The sequence below is a fragment of the Loxodonta africana genome, chromosome 10 (genome assembly GCF_030014295.1).
Source record: "Loxodonta africana isolate mLoxAfr1 chromosome 10, mLoxAfr1.hap2, whole genome shotgun sequence".
Taxonomy (NCBI): Eukaryota; Metazoa; Chordata; class Mammalia; order Proboscidea; family Elephantidae; genus Loxodonta; species Loxodonta africana.
Genome location: NC_087351.1, coordinates 62,634,485 through 62,652,701, shown reverse-complemented (window position 1 = coordinate 62,652,701; position 18,217 = coordinate 62,634,485). Strand labels below are relative to the sequence as shown.

Here is an 18,217-nt window from a genome sequence, read left to right as displayed (position 1 = left end):
ATAAACAAGAGGACTTGGGGAAAGTGTTTTAGTACAGATTCTCCTCCAAAGCTACATCCCATAGCAACAACAACAACAACAAAAATTCAGCTGGAATTTGTGAACCAATGGCTTAATTACTGACTCACTGAATTAAACTTCAGATAGCTCTGCATCGTACAGTTTGGCAGTCAATGTTGGCTTTCTACTTCTGCTTGATTTTGTCTGAGACTGAAAATGTCTCTTTGAAACAGGGCTGGGTGGGGGAAGAGGAGATGTGTGTGGAAGAAATAGGTATTTCAAAATCTTCGTATACTCATTTCTATAGCTGTCGTTCAGGGCACGTTTCATCTCAATGACTATCCTCACACTGAGTCGCTCCATGATGTTTTCTGAGCACCTGGTGTGAAGAGCAGACTGTACTATGCACTTTGAGGGAGATTTAAAAGAAATAGAAGATGCAGACCTTGTCCTTAAGGAAATTTCCACCAAGTAAGAAGAAAAAAAATTCTCGCACATGAAATTACTGATAAACATTTGGAGACTAATATCAACAACACCAGAAATGTATTCTGTGCCAGATGAGTACTGACAACTTGTCACCATGTGTCACATCTCCTGGCTGTTTCAGTATGAGCATGTTTGACAGAGGTGGGGCTTTTTTTCCCCTCCAGTCAAAAGAATGTTTTCCTAAGCACAGTGTCTTGGGAAGGAGGGAGAGGAAATAAAGAGATCAAAAAGGAAAGCTGCTATAAAATGAAAGAGGTTTGATTTAATGAAAATCCAGTGACCTTCCAAAGAGGGGGTGTGATAGCTTATCACATTCAGAGCAGTGAATATGGTCAGAACTTCTCAGTACATTGTGAATTTTATCACCTTCTCTCCTTGGCTTAGATGGAAAAATCCTCGCCTCTTGAAAATAATTTAGAAAAGGGGAAGTGTTAGAAGTCTTTCACTTTTGAGTTTTTAAAAAAATATATGCAAAGTCAAGCAAAAGCAGAATAGACTGGCTTTGATGAAACTGGTCAGATTATACAGCCCAATGGACTGTAAAAGTCGTGGAGAGTGAGCGAGTCTGAGCACGGTGGCAACACTGAACATCAGCACATGTTGGAGAGTCACAGCAGATCTAGTTGATGATTAGCTGGTGACTCTGAGTGAATTTCATTAGCCAAACCTTGGCCTTGTCTAAATTCCTAACTGTGTGGCTTGCTTAACACCTTGGTGTTTCTTTTCTGGTGCGTCGATGTTTACATAGCACTCTCAACGAATTTTGAAAACATTTACATGGTGATTAGTTAACCCAACAAACCAACCCTGGGAAGGCAGCCAGAGGCAGCAGCACCTTAGTAATAAAAAAGCTGATTATTAGGAGGACCGGTGACCTGTCCAAGACGAGCAGCCTGCACCAAAACTGTACCACTTCCCTTTCGTGAATGCCCCAGCAAAAATCGAGCTACATGATAGAACTGTTGGGATTCATCTTCTGAATCCACTTAGTTTTGTTGAAGCCCTTGGTAAGGTCGTGGCTCTGTTTCGGCTTGTCACGTTTTTGAGCAGTTGTCTACAGGAAGAAAAATGTCACCTAGAGCAGCTTTGTTATGAAAGCTCTTTTATTTTCAGTTCTGGCCATATTCAGCATTGTAACTTACATGTTTCCACGTTGTCATGATCTGCTCAGTGGAACATCATTCCTAAGTTGGAGAATTTCTGACCCAGGGCTTGGTTTAGTCAAAGTTGCTGCCTTTTTTAAGTTAAGGGGCTGGTTCTGAGACCCTTGTGTCCGATGACAGAGTCATATCTCAAAGGTATGTATTCTGATTGGCACCCCTTGCATCATGGTGAAAGGTACCTCCAGATGTGAAGTTTCAGGCTTTCACTGGAAGATCCAGCACATTAAAAATGAGATATCATGCAAAGAGAAAAACAGACTTTGTTTTTTAAATAAAGCGTGAAGTGCTTGGAATTTCGTGATGTATACTTTTAGCAAAAATGATTCTGAGAGTTATTGATAGCTCCGCATTGTTACTGATCCCAGGGAAGCTGGCAAAATGAAAGGCCTGGGGCTGGGGTGGGTCAGAGAGATGGAAGACAGGTTAACTAGGTGTAAAGGGATGAGATGGTCTGCATGGGGGAGGTTCCCTGTGATGCTAGGCAATTCATATGAGCCAATCTATGGCTCATTTTGGCCTCACCGCCTGGAAGGTTGGAGTAGTGTTTTCCCTTTTCTCTAGGCAACTAAACATTACCTAAGACTCCCTGGGACTAAAGTGAGCTTCAGGGAATGCTCTTCCTGTCACACCTCGTGTAATTGCACCAACGAAGCTAATTGAGTTGCTTTTTTGAGGAACTCATGTAAAAGGTGTTTGGTCTTGTGTAAACAGGGAGGCGGTTTTGTATCAAAGGCACTTATCTAGTGCCTCTTGCTGTGACTCTCCCATGTAACTATTATGGGGGGCACCTAGTATAGGCTGAAGGAAGTGGAATGAACACCTCTGCCAAGCAGGCAGATTGCAACATCTGCGCAGGCTGTCCGGAGCTTGCTGACTTGAATGGAGGCTCTGGCAGCACAGCCTATTGGCGCTTACAGTTAGTTCATTTGAATGGCCTGGATGTCAGAAACAGCTCTTTCCCTTCTTTAAGTCCTGGGCCAGATAAGCTGTGGGAGAGAACCACCCTCAAACCTGAACTTTAAAGTCTGGCCTCCTGAGGGCAAGGCAGCAGAAGGGTGTCTTTTTGCCTCCAAGGAACGAGCGTCTCATTGACTCCCCTCATTCTGGTAACTCTCCTGCCCCCCTTGTGACTCGACCTTGTGGATGTGCCCCTGGCATGAGTGAGTGCATGTTGGGAGCTCCCCTGGCCAGGGCTGGGTCCAGGAGGGACAGACGTTGGACTTGCTATGGGATGCACAGTGTTACCTTTTGTGATGGCCCTTATGAAGGTCCTGATCGACCAGTTCTAGGGCCACTGGGGCACACAGAGCACTCCCAAAGGTCTGGCAGGGGACGGGGTAAGGGGTGAGTGTGCCGAGAGGTGGCTGTAGCAGGATTGGCCTGCCACAACTTGTCCTTGTCTCCCACCCTGCACAGGTGAGCGCTGTGGGCTATGGGATGGATGAGGTGGAGCAGGACCAGCATGAGGCCCGACTCAAGGAGCTGTTTGACAGTTTTGACACAACGGGCACCGGGTCCCTGGGACAGGAGGAACTCACCGACCTTTGCCATATGTTGAGCTTGGAGGAGGTGGCCCCAGCACTGCAACAGACACTGCTTCAGGACAACCTCTTGGGCAGGGTAAGGTCTGGGGAGACCATAGAATGAGTGGGAAGTGGGGCATGGTTTCTGTCAGGGTGCTAGGGGTGGGGCAGACCACATGTGTTGCAACCTGTTTCTGACATCCTGGCTGTGTGTGCTCTTAGCTGGTAGCCTGATAAAAACAAGAACGTAATGGGCGTGAAATAACAGTGCAGTTTGCTAGGTGACAAGGACCCTGCTTTAATGTGTGCTCTGGAATGGAAATGTGCACGGAGCATCATATGAAGAGAGACAAGAGGATAACAAGAGGATGCTTTCCAACTTTTTCCTAGAGGGATGAGATGCCCTAAATCTGTAGCAGAATCGCTCATGTTTTTTTGTGGGTCATTTTATGGATTCCATATTCATCATTGGAGGGAAGGAGAGGGTAAGATTCCTGTTGAAGAGAAGGGAACTGTGTAAGAAAACTGCCATTCACAGGAAGAGTGGATTTCTGTTACGACGTTTACTCCTGATATTTCTTGTGTAGATTGTTTCTGGGGTGAAGTATTAATTAAGCCTTCACCCAGAAAGTAAGACAGAAGGGTAAGTAAGCACATTGCAGTTTCATTTAAAACCCAGCACAACCTTGCTTCCAGCAGGGATGCGCGTGTGCTAATGTTAACTCTACGTTGGACAACAGACATCCTCTCCCCATAGATCAAGTCACAGTCATGATCTCCCCAGAGATCAAAACCTAAAGAAAGGGTCTTTTTGTCTTTGGTTGATGGTGGGAGGAACGTTTATCTGTCATGCCCCGCGATTGCCTTCAGTTCTCATAATTATAATTAATAGCATAATTTGTACAGCCTTGGTTTGAGTCTCTTGCTATTGGTTTTTGAAATGGATGAGAGGAAAAATGGAGGGTACTTTTTGAGATCTGTTGTTACTATCGCTGACACTTTGTAGACAGTGGGTTTTATCATGTGGTGAAAATCGAGGAAGCAGTCATAAAGCTTAAGTTTATTCCAGTGACTGAACTTGCTTCATTTCATTTTCAATCTCTTAGTTGACACAATTAGTGAGTGGCCTCAGATACAGAATGATGTATTGACTCTCTAACCTGAGACTGGACTAGCTATTGTCCTGAAATTCATGTCCTCAGGATGATATTCTTAGGGGCTTGGTGCCATGAATATGACGCTGAACAGGGCTAACATTAAAAAAAAAAAAAAAGTGAATTCTTTGCAAAAACAGGGACACACTTGGTGACTTTTGAGTGGGTTAGCTATTTGAGAATATACCTGGTCCCTATAAAATTCTAAAAATTTTGCTTTGAAAGGAGTAGAAGGAGTTATGAGGATCAAACAGTTTGTTCCTCATAATGTAAGGCACTCACATGTTTTTGAGTTCTGCCTTAGTCTTAGATGCTGTGAGGAGAGAAAAGAGTTGTATTTCCCAGCATGGTGCTTGGGGATCTCGGGCCTTTTGGTGCCTAGGGGTTAGTATCAAGGGGTGGATCTATTTCAGTGCTTATTAAAGCCTGAGAAGACGTAATGCAACTTAAGGTTTCCTTGGGAGGTTGTCTTAGAATCAGCGTAAATGTGGAGTCCTCTGCTGTAAACAGACCACCTTGGCAGCAGGTTAACAGTTTGCTCTCCAGGTATTGCACAACTTTGCTTTCGTTTGACAGCCTAAAACGGAAACAGTAATCGATAGATTTATTAGTGACCTGACACTGCCAGCCTGCTTCTTACGTTTGCTGTTTGCGTGTGAATAATGAATACCTAAGTGGCCTATAACATGATATTTGCTTGGTGAACCAGTGATAAAAGTTAAATAGATGTGCGCATATTGATTTCATGGGGGAGGTCTCTGGTGGTTGTCTTGAGAGCAGGGTTGGCATGAATTAATGCGCTAAGTAGTTAAATTTGCATTTTTTATGAAACTGAATTATTCTCCTTAGACGATCGCATAGATGTGGCCATATGCTGTTATGATGCTCTATATGGGCTATCATTTAAAATTAATAAGGAAAAAATTCGTTAGAATTCACTAGAACAACCCAAATGCCCGTACCTTCTAAATGTATTTAGTAGAGAATCTTAAGCTTTAAAATGATAAATTGTTTTTAATGCTAGTCATCTTTCTTTTCTTTAGAAGGTATTTATAGAAAAAGTTTTAAGGGTTAACAGTTTGGTTTAATAAAAGAGGAGGAAAAAAAGGTAGCATGGCCGATATAAATATATTCATCCATTCCTTAATTCAGCAAATTGAATGTGAAAAGGAGTCTGCTAGCCTTGTCATATGAGTGCACCTTATGTCTCACTGTAAACTAAAGTTTTGCGTTAAGTTGGCTTCTAGATGCATTAATAGCCATCAGCTTCCTGGGTGCTTCTTATGGTTTTGATTGTATCTTTTAAATCTTGTGTTTGACTTTAATTTTTTTTTTTAATCTTAAAGAGTATAATTTTGAAACAAAACAAAGCTTTAAAGTTTTACCTCTTTTGAAATCGGACTGAATTAACCATTTTTCCTGGAAAGTGAAAAAAGTAGAGAAAAAACATCATTCCCCCTCAACCAAGAATATGAGTAGTGTCTATTTCCTGTGTTAAAATCAATCTTCAATAACTTGTTTTTTTAAAAAAGTTGTATTGTGCTTTAAGTCAAAGTTTTCAAATCAAGTCAGTCTCTCACACAAAAACCCATATACACCTTGCTACACACTCCCAATTACTCTCCCCCTAATGAGACAGCCCACTCTCTCCCTCCACTCTGTCTTTTCGTCTCCATTTCACCAGCTTCTAACCCCCTCCACCCTCTCATCTCCTCTCCAGGCAGGAGATGCCAACATAGTCTCAAGTGTCCACCTGATCCAAGAAGTTCACTCCTCACCAGCACCCCTGTCCAACCCATTGTCCAGTCCAATCCATGTCTGAAGAGTTGGGTTCGGGAATGGTTCCTGTCCTGGGCCAACAGAAGGTCTGGGGACCATGACCACTGGGGTCCTTCTAGTCTCAGTCAGACCATTAAGTCTGGTCTTATGAGAATTCGGAGTCTGCATCCCACTGCTCTCCTGTTCCCTCAGGGGTTCTCTGTTGTGCTCCCTGACAGAGCAGTCATCTGTTGTAGCCAGGCACCATCTAGTTCTTCTGGTCTCAGGATGATGTAGTCTCTGGTTCATGTGGACCTTTCTGTCTCTTGGGCTCGTAATGGCCTTGTGTCCTTGGTGTTCTTCATTCTCCTTTGCTCCAGGTGGGTTGAGACCAATTGATGCATCTTAGATGGCTGCTTGCTAGCGTTTAAGACGCCAGACACCACTCTTCAAAGTGGGTTGCAGAATGTTTTCTTAATAGATTTTATTATGTCAATTGATTTAGATGTCCCCTGAAACCATGGTCCCCAGACTCCTGCCCCTGCTACGCTGGCCTTCGAAGCATTCAGTTTATTCAGGAAACTTCTTTGCTTTTGGTTTAGTCCAATTGTGCTGACCTCCCCTGTATTGTGTGCTGTCTTTCCCTTCACCTAAAGTAGTTCTTATCTACTATCTAATTAGTGAATACCACTCTCCCACCCTCCCTCCCTCCACCCTCTCGTAACCTTGAAAGAATGTTTTCTTCTCAGTTTAAACTATTTCTCAAGCTCTTATAATAGTGGTCTTATACAGTATTTATCCTTTTGCAACTGACTAATTTCACTCAGCATAATGCCTTCCACGTTCCTCCATGTTATGAAGTGTTTCACAGATTCCTCACTGTTCTTTATCAATGCGTAGTATTCCATTGTATGAATATACCATAATTTATTTATCCATTAATCCGTTGACGGGCGCCTTGGTTGCTTCCATCTTTTTGCTATTATAAACAGTGCTGCAACAAACATGGGTGTGCATGTATCTGTTCGTGTAAAGGCTGTTATTTCTCTAGGATATATTCCAAGGAGTGGGATTGCTGGATCGTATGGCAGTTCTATTTCTAGCTTTTTAAGGAAGCGCCAAATTGATTTCCAAAGTGGTTGTACCATTTGACATTCCCACCGGCAGTGTATAAGTGTTCCAGTCTCTCCACAGCCTCTAACTTGTTCTTTTTTTTAAAGCCTAGTGTTTCTTTTGACTGTTGTGAAGAAAAGTAACTCAAACCAAGTTTCCATTTTCAGCATTTTGGTAATAAGCGATTTCCCCCAAAATTATGTTTAATTCATCTGTCTGACCTTCCTTTATAACCTGAAGCCATAGTCCCTTGAGCATGTTGGTTATTATTAATGCTTGAAATGCCTGGAGATTGTAGATCTGTCATTTGAAGGAAAGAGAACATTGCTGATGTGTTTCTTACTAGGTTATTGGAAGAGTTTGTCAATTTAGTTGTCACCAGTGAAGATGAGACCCCAAGACAAAGGATTCCCTAAGACACTGAAAAGCTTATAGTCTATTTGGGAATGGGTAATGTACCTGGCAGGTGAATAGGACTGGCACCAAATACTATAAGAATTTAAGAAAGGAAAATGTGTTAGCCCTTTTATTGAACCAAGTTTTTATCCAAGTAATCAATACCAATTGTAGCTGCTTCCTGTTTTCTATGCTTTTTAAATTAAATATTTCCCCATGCCTCTGTCTTTTACTGGAAACCCCAGTGGCATAGTGGTTAAGAGCTATGGCTATGGCTGCTAACCAAAAGCTCGGCAGTTCAAATCCACGAGGTGCTTCTTGGAAGCCCTGTGGGGCAGTCCTACTCTGTCCTATGGGGTTGCTATGAATCAGAATCAACTTGATGGCAATGGGGTTTTTTGTTTTGTTTTGTTTTGTTTTCTCTCTTTTATTAGAAATCAGGACGTAAAAAGATAATTTATCATAGTTGTGTTGAGGCCTTTAGTTATATACAGTTTTGAAAATACATTTTCATTTCCTTTGGAATATACCAACATTGAGACAAGCATCCTCTTGAAATTCTAAAGCATTTCTTTATGTTGTACTCTTTAATATGAATTTGGTTGCTGGAATGCCCCATATCCTTCTCACTCTTTAGGGTCAGAACAAGCCCCTGACAGCAGAACTCACTTTTGGCTTCCAAAAAGTCCCATAGTTTGTGTGGGCTTTGGACATCAAGGGCACTTTGAAATATTGAATGTTAAAATACATAGTTGTACAAATATGTAATTTAGCTCCAGTTTTCCCACTTCTCATTTTAAAGTGTTTGGTTTCTTTTATAAATGCTATGGTTAATTTCATATGGTAGATTTTTTTTTGTTTGTTTCCAAATTATTAAATGCTGTCAAAGGTTTCTTTCTCTTATATGCATTTTAATCATTTGAAGAGTAAATCCGAAATGGAGAAGTACTTTCTAGCAACGATTATTTGGGCCTGTTCTGTGTGCCACACTATACTTCATCTTGAAATAATACCTATTTATAACTACCCCATGATTGTGCTCCTGTTTCATATTAATGGTCCCAGGCCTTCTGAAGGTATTGAAGGGAATGGTGGAAACATTTCCCATTTCATCTTTCTAGTGCCTGAAACTTTCCTTCATCCTACTGTTTAACCACCATAGTTTAATCCAAAGTGGTGATGGTGATTTTTCTGTCTCCACGTTGGCCTTGTGACTCGCTTAAAACAATCTCATTTGGGATTGATTTGAACTCCTAAGCATCTATGGTTCCTCATTTGTAGACAAGAAGACCTTCTGATTAAGAGGCTGCTAGACTTGCTTCTATTCTATATTAACAATTTCTTGTCAAACTCACTGTAAAAATTAACTTTGGTTTGGTGTATTGTAAATCCTTAAGCCTCTTAGAGGTATTTAGTGTGATAGGAAGCAAGGGCAGAGGGAGGAGCTATTGAGAAGTGTTGCATTCTTCACAGGAAGTAGGAACAAGTCTAAATGGCCATTCTCTTCTACCTGCTTTCACTCAATGATGACCATGTCCTTAGCTAGAGAACCTGTGGTCAGGAATACTCATTAAATTGCTCAAATATTCCACAGATACTTTTATGAGTGGCTTCTTATCTTGATGGAGGGAATTAAAATTCTTCAGTGTCCATCACAGATTTTAGATTTCGGGGCTCTTCTGTTGGAGGGAGAAACCGAGAACCTAGAAAGGAACAGTGACTTGTTCAAGCTCAGACAATCACTTGAGGCGGCTTCCCAACCCCTGTGTTTTAATGTATGACTCCACAGCATCCTCAAATTCTGAATATATGAAAATCAAGCTCATCCACTCCCCCACTTGCCCACTCCCCCCATTCGAGACAGTATACTGGTAGAGCACAGTTTTTGAAGACAGACCTGGATTCAAGTATGACTCTTGCTACTTTTTAGCCGTATGACCTTGGGTATGTTATCTTAAATTCTCAGAGCCTCAGTCTCTTCATTTGTATAACAGGAAAATTGTACCCTCATCATGAGGTTTATCAAAGGCTTAGCTAGTGTCTGGCATGCAGTTAACTACTGTGTTCTGTCTTGCCGTGTGCTCCTTTCCTGTATCCCTTACATGCCCAGAGTGGGTCCTGAATAAGTGTTGACTTCCCAGTAATGATTTTCTGAGAAAATCCATTGAAGCAGAGTAGAAACTTGCTAGAAGCTAACTTGTATAGCTGTTATTTGCATCCATTTTCATCTGTAGGCAGGGGTTCTTGGAGCAGCCTTTCAGTACAGCTTCATATCTTGAAATCCTAGCTTTAGGTTTTAAAAGCCTGCTTTTTTAAATGGTCTTTGCCTCTCTCCACATCTATAGTAAATGACTACCCACATACAGTAATTCAAAAAAATTTTTTTCAAATAAAACATTTCATAACTCTGTCTTTAACTATGAAACTATATCTCTTTGCTAGTGTAATGCCATTTCTTTTTGCATAATGCTATAAACATTACTTTCCTGTACATTGACTGTATTTCTAAACCCATTTCAACTAACACTTAGTATTTTGAATGTGTTTCCATCTATTTCCCTTTGTATTACTAGGATGGAACTTTATGTCTATAGTCATTAAAGCTGCTATCAGTAAACTTTATGTAACTGTCATTAAACCTACTAAGTTTGATGACGGTTACATAGCCCTTTGTCTTGTTTAATAAGCTCACCTCGTTGAACATTGGCTTGAGTTCTCCCACCTGATGTCTGTTGAAGTACTGCCCGTACGCATGCGGAAACTGTGTGTGATTGATCTCTTGATTGTACTAGGTGCTTTTATGCAACGTTAGGTTCCTTAGTCTACTTCCTGTTGCAGTTTTTTGTGGTTTGAAATAGCATTTGTTTCTTCTGTGGCACTTAAATTCTTTTTTCAGAAATTTGAATTGTGTTTTTAAAAAAAGCATTCATAGGAAATGTGGAGAGGAAGAGAGATGAGGTAGATTTCTATTAAGCGATGGTGACACATGACAAAAAATATCAGACTTGACTAGTCTTTTGCTAATTTAGTTTAAATGTTATGTGTGTTTTTAGTCAGTCGTGTAATTTTCCCAGTGCTGCAAACTGCCCTCTGAGGCATATGAGGTATAGGAACACTTGTAAAATGAATGACAGCAATTATTATTCGAACAAGGAGGCACCAACCAGGGCATGCATAGCTTGGAAGCTTGTTACCTTGTGAAATTTAATTGCACTGCAGTATTTGTGAAGATTTCTAAGTTTTAACGTGGTACAATAGTAAAGCTCCCTTGGAGGAGAAAAATGGCACTTAAAAATTCTAGTTACTGAACTCAGTGAGCCGGCCAAAGAGCATGTCTTAACAATAGGGGGCATTTATTAACGTTGTGGTTCTGGGTTGTGCGCTAAGGGGCTTCTCCACCACCTCAGTATTCATGAGCACTAACGGAAAATAGCAGTCACCTGCCTCCATTAGAGAACTGTCTTCTTGAAAGATGTAGAATTTACTACTATTTAAAGCAGGAGGGTCCAGACTCTACGTGCTCTTGCAAGGAGGAAAATAAGGATCAATTTAAGACTTAAAGCTGCTCCAATTGTTTCGATCAGCTTGTTGGGTTTCTGTTTTTATTTATTTATTATTGGTGGGCGCATGTTTGGGTTAAGTAGACAGATGTTGTTGGATTATGAAGAATGATCACATACCTTCTAAGTATAATCATGGTTAGTCTTTATTGTTTTATTGTAGAAAAAATATATATAACAAAATATTTGCGAACATTGTTTACATGCACAATTCAGTGGCACTGGTTTTGTTCATCACATTGTGCAGCTATCACCATTATCATGTTTAGTCTTTTATAGAACCTTTTTCTTCTACATGTGGCTGAATAATCCATTTGGAAACCTTTAACCTCTGCCTGTGAGGATCTTGGAGCAGTCAAATGTCATAAAACTGTCCCGATTTCCTCCCTGCCAGCTGAGAGAGAAACTGAGATATGCTTGCCTACCATTGGCCCCTACCAGCCTCTTTTCTTTTTTTATATGTATTTTTAATTTTTTATTGTGCTTTAAGTGAAAGTTTGCAAATCAAGTCAGTCTCGTATATAAAAATTTATATACACCTTGCTATATACTCCTAATTGCTCTCCCCTTAATGAGACAGCATATGCCTTCATTCCGCTTGCTCTTTTCGTGTCCATTTGGCCAGCTTTTGACCCCCTCTGCCCTCTCATCTCTCCTCCGGACAGGAGGTGCCAGCATAGTCTCATGTGTCTACTTGATCCAAGAAGCTCACTCCTCACCAGCATCCCTCTCCAACTCATTGTCCAGTCCAATCCCTGTCTGAAGAATTGGCTTGGGGAATGGTTCCTCTCTTGGGCTCACAGAAGGTCAGAGGGCCATGACCACCAGGGTCCCTCTAGTCTTAGTCAGACCATTAAGCCTGGTCTTTTTACATGAATTTGGGGTCTGTATCCCACTGCTCTCCTGCTCCCTCAGGGGTTCTCTGTTGTGTTCCCTGTCAGGGCAGTCATCAGTTGTAGCCAGGCACCATCTAGTTCTTCTGCTCTCAGGATGATGTAGTCTCTGGTTTATGTGGCCCTTTCTGTCTCTTGGCTCATAATTACCTCATGTCTTTGGTGTTTTTCATTCTCCTTTGCTCCAGGTGGGTTGAGACCAGTTGATTAATCTTAGATGGGTGCTTGCTAGCGTTTAAGACCCCAGAGGCCACTCCAAAATGGGATACAGAATGTTTTTTTAATAGAGTTTATTATTAGAGTTGACTTAGATGCCCCCTAAAACCATGGTCCCCAAACCCCTGCCTCTGCTATGCTGGCCTTCGAAGCGTTCAGTTTATTCAGGAAACTTCTTTGCTTTTGGTTTAGTCGAGTTGTGCTGACCTCCCTGTACTGTGTGTTGTCTTTCCCTTCACCTAAAATAGTTCTTATCTGCTATGTAATTAGTGAAAACCCCTTTCCCTCCTTTCCTCCCTCCCCACTCTTGTAACCATCAAAGAATATTTTCTTCTCTATTTCTCAAGTTCTTATACTAGTGGTCCTGTACAATATTTGTCCTTTTGCAACTGACTAATTTCACTCAATGTAATGCCTTCCAGATTCCTCCATGTTATAAAATGTTTTACGAATTCATCACTGTTCTTTATCGATGCGTAGTATTCCATTGTGTGAATATACCACAATTTATTTGTCCATTCATCCGTTGTTGGGCATCTTGGTTGCTTCCATCTTTTTGCTATTGTAAACAGTGCTGCAATGAACCTGAGTGTGCATATATCTGTTCGTGTAAAGGCTCTTATTTCTCTAGGATATATTCCAAGGAGTAGGATTGCTGGATGGTATGGTAGTTCTATTTCTAGCTTTTTAAGGAAGCGCTAAATTGATTTCCAAAGTGATTGTACTGTTTTACATTCCCACCAGCAGTGTATAAGTGTTCTAGTCTCTCCACAACCTCTCCAACATTTATTATTTTGTGTTTTTTGGGTTAATGCCAGCCTTGTTGGAGTGAGATGGAATCTCATTGTAGTTTTGATTTGCATTTCTCTAATGGCTAATGATCACAAGCATTTCCTTGTGTATGTGTTAGCTACCTGAATGTCTTCTTTAGTGAAGTGCCAGTTCATATCTTTTGCCTATTTTTAAATTGGGTTATTTGTCTTTTTGTAGTTGATTTTTTGCAGTATCACGTAGATTTTAGAGATCAGGCGCTGATCGGAAATGTCATAGCTAAAAACTTTTTCCCAGTCTGTAGGTAATCATTTTACTCTTTTGGTGAAGACTTCGGTTGAGCATACGTGTTTGATTTTTAGGAGCTCTCAGTTATCTAGTTTCTCTTCTGTGTGTGTTAGGTCTCCTAACATTGTCCCTGTTTTTTCTTCTATGATCTTTATTGTTTTAGATTTCATATTTAGGTCTTTGATCCACTTTGAGTTTTTTTTTTTTTTGTGTGCATGGTGTGAGGTATGGGTCTTGTTTCATTTTTTTGCGGATGGATATCTAGTTATGTCAGCACCATTTGTTAAAAGACTGCCTTTTCCCCATTTAATTGACTTTAGGCCTTTGTCAAATATCAACTGCTCATATGTGGATAGATTTATGTTGGGAATTTCAATTCTGTTCCATTGGTCTATGTATCTGTTGTTGTACCAGAACCAGGTGGTTTTCACTACTGTGGCAGTATAATAGGTTCTAAAATCAGGTGGAGTGAGGCCCCCCTACTTTGTTCTTCTTTTTCAGTAATATTTTACGTATCTGGGGCCTCTTTCCCTTCCATATGAAATTGATGATTTGATTCTCCATTGCATTAAAAATATCGTTGGCTGGACTGGACCAAAAGCAAAGAAGTTTCCTGAATAAACCGAATGCTTCAAAGGTCAGCAGAGCAAGGGGGGTGGTTTGGGGACTATGGCTTCAGGGGACATCTAAGTCAATTGGCAAAATAAATTCTATTAAGAAAACATTCTGCATCCCATTTTGAAGTGTGGCATCTGGAGTCTTAAATGCTAACAAGCAGCCATCTAAGATGCATCAATTGGTCTCAACCCACCTGGATCAAAGGAGAATGAAGAACATAGGGTCACAAGATAATTATGAGCCCTAGAGAGAGAAAGGGCCACATGAACTAGAGACTTACATCATCCTGAGACCAGAAGAACTAGATGGTGCCCGGCCACAACTGATGACTGCCCTGACAGGGAGTACAACAGAGAACCCCTGAGGAAGCAGGAGAACAGTGAGATGCAGACCCCAAATTCTTGTAAAAAGGCAAGACTTAACGGTCTGACTGAGACTAGAAGAATCTGGACCGTCATGGTCCCCAAACCTTCTGTTGGCCCAGGACAGGAACCATTCCAGAAGACAACTCATCAGACATGGATTGGACTGGATAATGGGTTGGAGAGAAATGCTGATGAAGAGTGAGCTACTTGTATCAGGTGGACACTTGAGACTGTGTTGTCATCTCCTGTCTAGAGGGGAGATAGGAGGGTAGAGGGGGTTCGAAACTGGCAAAATGGTCATGAAAGGAGAGACTGAAAGGAGGGAGCGGGCTGACTTATTAGGGGGAGAGTGAATGGGAGTATGTAGTAAGGTGTATATAAGTTTATATGTGAGAGACTGACTTGATTTGTAAACTTTGACTTAAAGCACAATAAAAATTATTTAAAAAATATTATTGGAATTTGGATCAGAATTGCATTGTATCTACAGATCACTTTTGGTAGAATAGGCAGTTGTACAATGTTAAGTCTTCCTATCCATGAACAGGGTATGTTTTTCCACTTATGTAGGTCTCTTTTGGTTTCTTGCAGTAGTATCTTCTGGTTTTCCTTGTATAAGTCTTTTATATCTCTTGTAAGATTTATTCCTAAGTATTTTATCTTCTTGGGGGCTACTGTAAATGGTATTGATTTGGTGATTTCCTCTTTGATGTTCTTTTTGCTGGTTTGGAGGAATCCACCTGATTCTTGTATGTTTATTTTGTGTCCTGATACTCTGCTGAATTCTATTAGTTTCAGTTTTCTTGATTCTTTAGGGTTTTCTGTGTATAAGATCATGGCATCTGCAAATAGAGATAGTTTTACTTCTTCCTTACCAATGTGAATGTCCTTTATTTCTTTATCTAGTCTAATTGCTCTGGCTAGGACCTCCTGCACAATGTTGAATAAGAGTGATGATAAAGGGCATCCTTGTCTGGTTCCCGATTCAAGGGAAATGCTTTCAGACTCTCTCAATTTAGGATGATGTTGGCTATTGGCTTAGTATAAATGCCCTTTATTATGTTGAGGAATTTTCCTTCTAGTCCTATATTCCTGAGAGTTTTTTAATCATGAATGGATGTTGAACTTTGTCCAGTGCCTTTTCTGCATCAATTGATAAAATCCTGTGATTCTTGTCTTTTGTTTTATTTATATGATGGATTACATTTTTTGCTAATGTTGAATCATCCCTGGTATGAATCTCACTTGGTCATGGGGAATTTTTTTTTTTTTTGATATGTTGTTGAATTCTATTGGCTAGAATTTTGCTGAGGATTTTTTCATCTAAGCTCATGAGGGATATAGGTCTGTAATTTTCTTTTTTTATGGTATCTTTACCTGGCTTTTGTATCAGGGATATGCTGACTTCATAAAATGAGTTTGGGAGTATTCTGTCCTTTCTATGCTCTGAAATACCTTTAGTAGTAGTGGTGTTAACTCTTCTCTGAATGTTTGGTAGAACTCTCCAGTGAAGCCATCCTGGCCAGGGCTTTTTTGTTGGGAGTTTTTTTTATTATGTTCTCAATCTCTTGTTATGGGTCTATTTAGTTGTTCTGCCTCTGTTTGTGTTAGTTTAGGTAGGTAGTTTGATTCTAGGAATTCATCCATTTCTTCTAGGGTTTCAAATTTATTAGAGTACAATTTTTCATAGTACTCTGATATAATTCTTTTAATTTCAGTTGGGTCTGTTGTAATATCGCCCATCTCATTTCTTATTCGGGTTATTTGCTTCCTCTCCTGTTTTTCTTTTGTCAGTTTGGACAATGGTTTATCAATTTTGTTGATTTTTTCAAAGAACCAGCTTTTGGTCTTGTTAATTCTTTCAATTGTTTTTCTGCTTTCTATTTCATTTAGTTCTGCTCTAATTTTTATTATTTGCTTTCTTCTGGCGCCTGAGGGTTTCTTTTGTTGCTCTCTTTCTATTTATCAAGTTGTAGGGATAATTCTTTGATTTTGGCTCTTTATTCTTTTTGTATGTGTGCATTTATTGATATAAATTGACCTCTGAGCACTGCATTCACTGTATCTAAAAGGTTCTAATAGGAAGTGTTTCTATTCTCATTGGATTCTATGAATTTCTTTATTCCATCCTTAATGTCTTCTATAACCCAGTCTTTTTTGAGCAGGGAATTGTTCAGTTTCCAAGTGCTTAATTTCTTTTCCCTGCTTTTTCTGTTATTGATTTCTACTTTTATGGCCTTATTGTCAGAAAAGATGGTTTGTAATATTTTGATGTTTTGGATTCTAAGGCTTGCTTTATGACCTAATATGTGGCCTATTCTAGAGAATGTGACATGTGCACTAGAAAAGAAAGTATACTTGACACTACTGTTGGGTGGAGTGTTCTGTATATATCTATAAGGTCAAGTTGGTTGATTGTGGCATTTAGATCTTCCGTGTCTTTATTGTGCTTCTTTCTGCATGTCCTATCCTTCACCAAAAGTGGTGTGTTGAAGCCTCCTACTACAATTGTGGAGCTGTCTAGCTCACTTTTCAATGCTGTTAGAGTTTGTTTCATGTATCTTGCAGCCCTGTCATTGGGTGCATAAATATTTAATATGGTTATACCCTCCTGGTATATTGTCCCTTTAATCATAATTTAGTGTCCTTCCTTATCCTTTGTGGTAGATTTAAAGTCTTTTGTCAGAAATTAATATTGCCACTCCTGCTCTTTCTTGATTGTTTTTTGCTTGATATATATTTTTCTCATCCTTTGAGTTTGGATTTGTTTGTGTCTCTAAGTCTAAGGTGTGTCTCTTGTAGGCAGCGTATGGATGGATCATGTTTTTAAAATCCATTCTGCTACTCTCTGTCTCTTTATCGGTGCATTTAGTCCATTAACATTCAGCATAATTATGGATAGGTATGAGTTTAGTGCTGTCATTTTGATTTTTTTTTTTTGCGTGTTGTTGACAGTTTCTTTTCCCACTTAGTTTTTTTGTGCTGAGTAGTTTATCTTTATATAGTGTCTTTTCCTTTTATTCATTGTTGATTTTGTTTCTGTTGAGTCTCTATTTTTTTCTTGTATTTTATTCGATGTGTAGGATAGTTTGTCTCCTTTGTGGTTACCTTAATATTTACCTCTGTTTTTCTAAATTTAAACCTAACTTTTATTTCTTTATGTTGCCCTGTCTTCCTCTCCATATGAAAGATCTATGACTATATTTCTTAGTCCCTCTTTATTGTTTTAATGTTGTCTTCTTTTATATAATAACATAACTGTTTCCCTGTTTTGAGCATTTTTTTATCTTGATTTATTTTTGTGATTTCCCTGTCTGGGTTGACATCCGATTGCTCTGTCCAGTGTTCTAGTCTTGGGTTGATACCTGATATTATTTTGATTTTCTAACCAAAGAACTCTCTTTAGTATTTCTCATAGTTTTGGTTTGGTTTTTACAAATTCCATAAACTTCTCTTTATCTGGAAATATCCTAATTTCACCTTCATATTTGCAAGACAAAAAAAAAAATTTTTTTTTTCAAGACAGTTTTGCTGGATACATGATTCTTGGCTGGCAATTTTTTTCCTTCAATGCTTTATATAAGTCGTCCCACTGCCTTCTTTCCTGCGTGGTTTCTCCTGAGTAGTCTGAGCTTATTCTTATTGACTCTCCTTTGTAGGTGACTTTTTGTTTATCTCTGGCTGCTCTTAAAATTCTCTCTATCTTTGGTTTTGGCAAGTTTGATGATAGTATGTCTTGGTGACTTTATTTTAAAATCTACCTTATGTGGAGTTCAATAAGCATCTTGGATAGATATCTTTTCGTTTTTCACGATATCAGGGAAGTTTTCTGCCAACAAATCTTCAACTATTCTCTCTGTATTTTCTTTTATTCCTCCCTGTTCTGGTACTCCAATCACTTGTAGGTTAT

At 39.7% G+C, this 18,217-nt stretch overlaps 1 protein-coding gene across 7 annotated transcripts in view; it reads left to right on the top strand.

Annotated features, from left to right (window-relative positions):
- Positions 1 to 18,217, top strand: part of NIN (ninein) — a 116,793-nt gene that overhangs the window by 9,297 nt on the left and 89,279 nt on the right. For 6 of the 7 annotated variants that reach the window (XM_064292460.1, XM_064292458.1, XM_064292459.1 and 3 more), the window contains one exon: positions 3,069 to 3,272. The exons of the other annotated variant lie outside the window; for it this stretch is intronic. In XM_064292460.1, coding sequence (XP_064148530.1) covers positions 3,090 to 3,272 — 183 coding nt within the window. In that variant the 5' untranslated portion in view covers positions 3,069 to 3,089. Of the gene's footprint in view, positions 1 to 3,068; positions 3,273 to 18,217 lie in introns of those variants that run through there. 7 annotated transcript variants of the gene reach the window in all.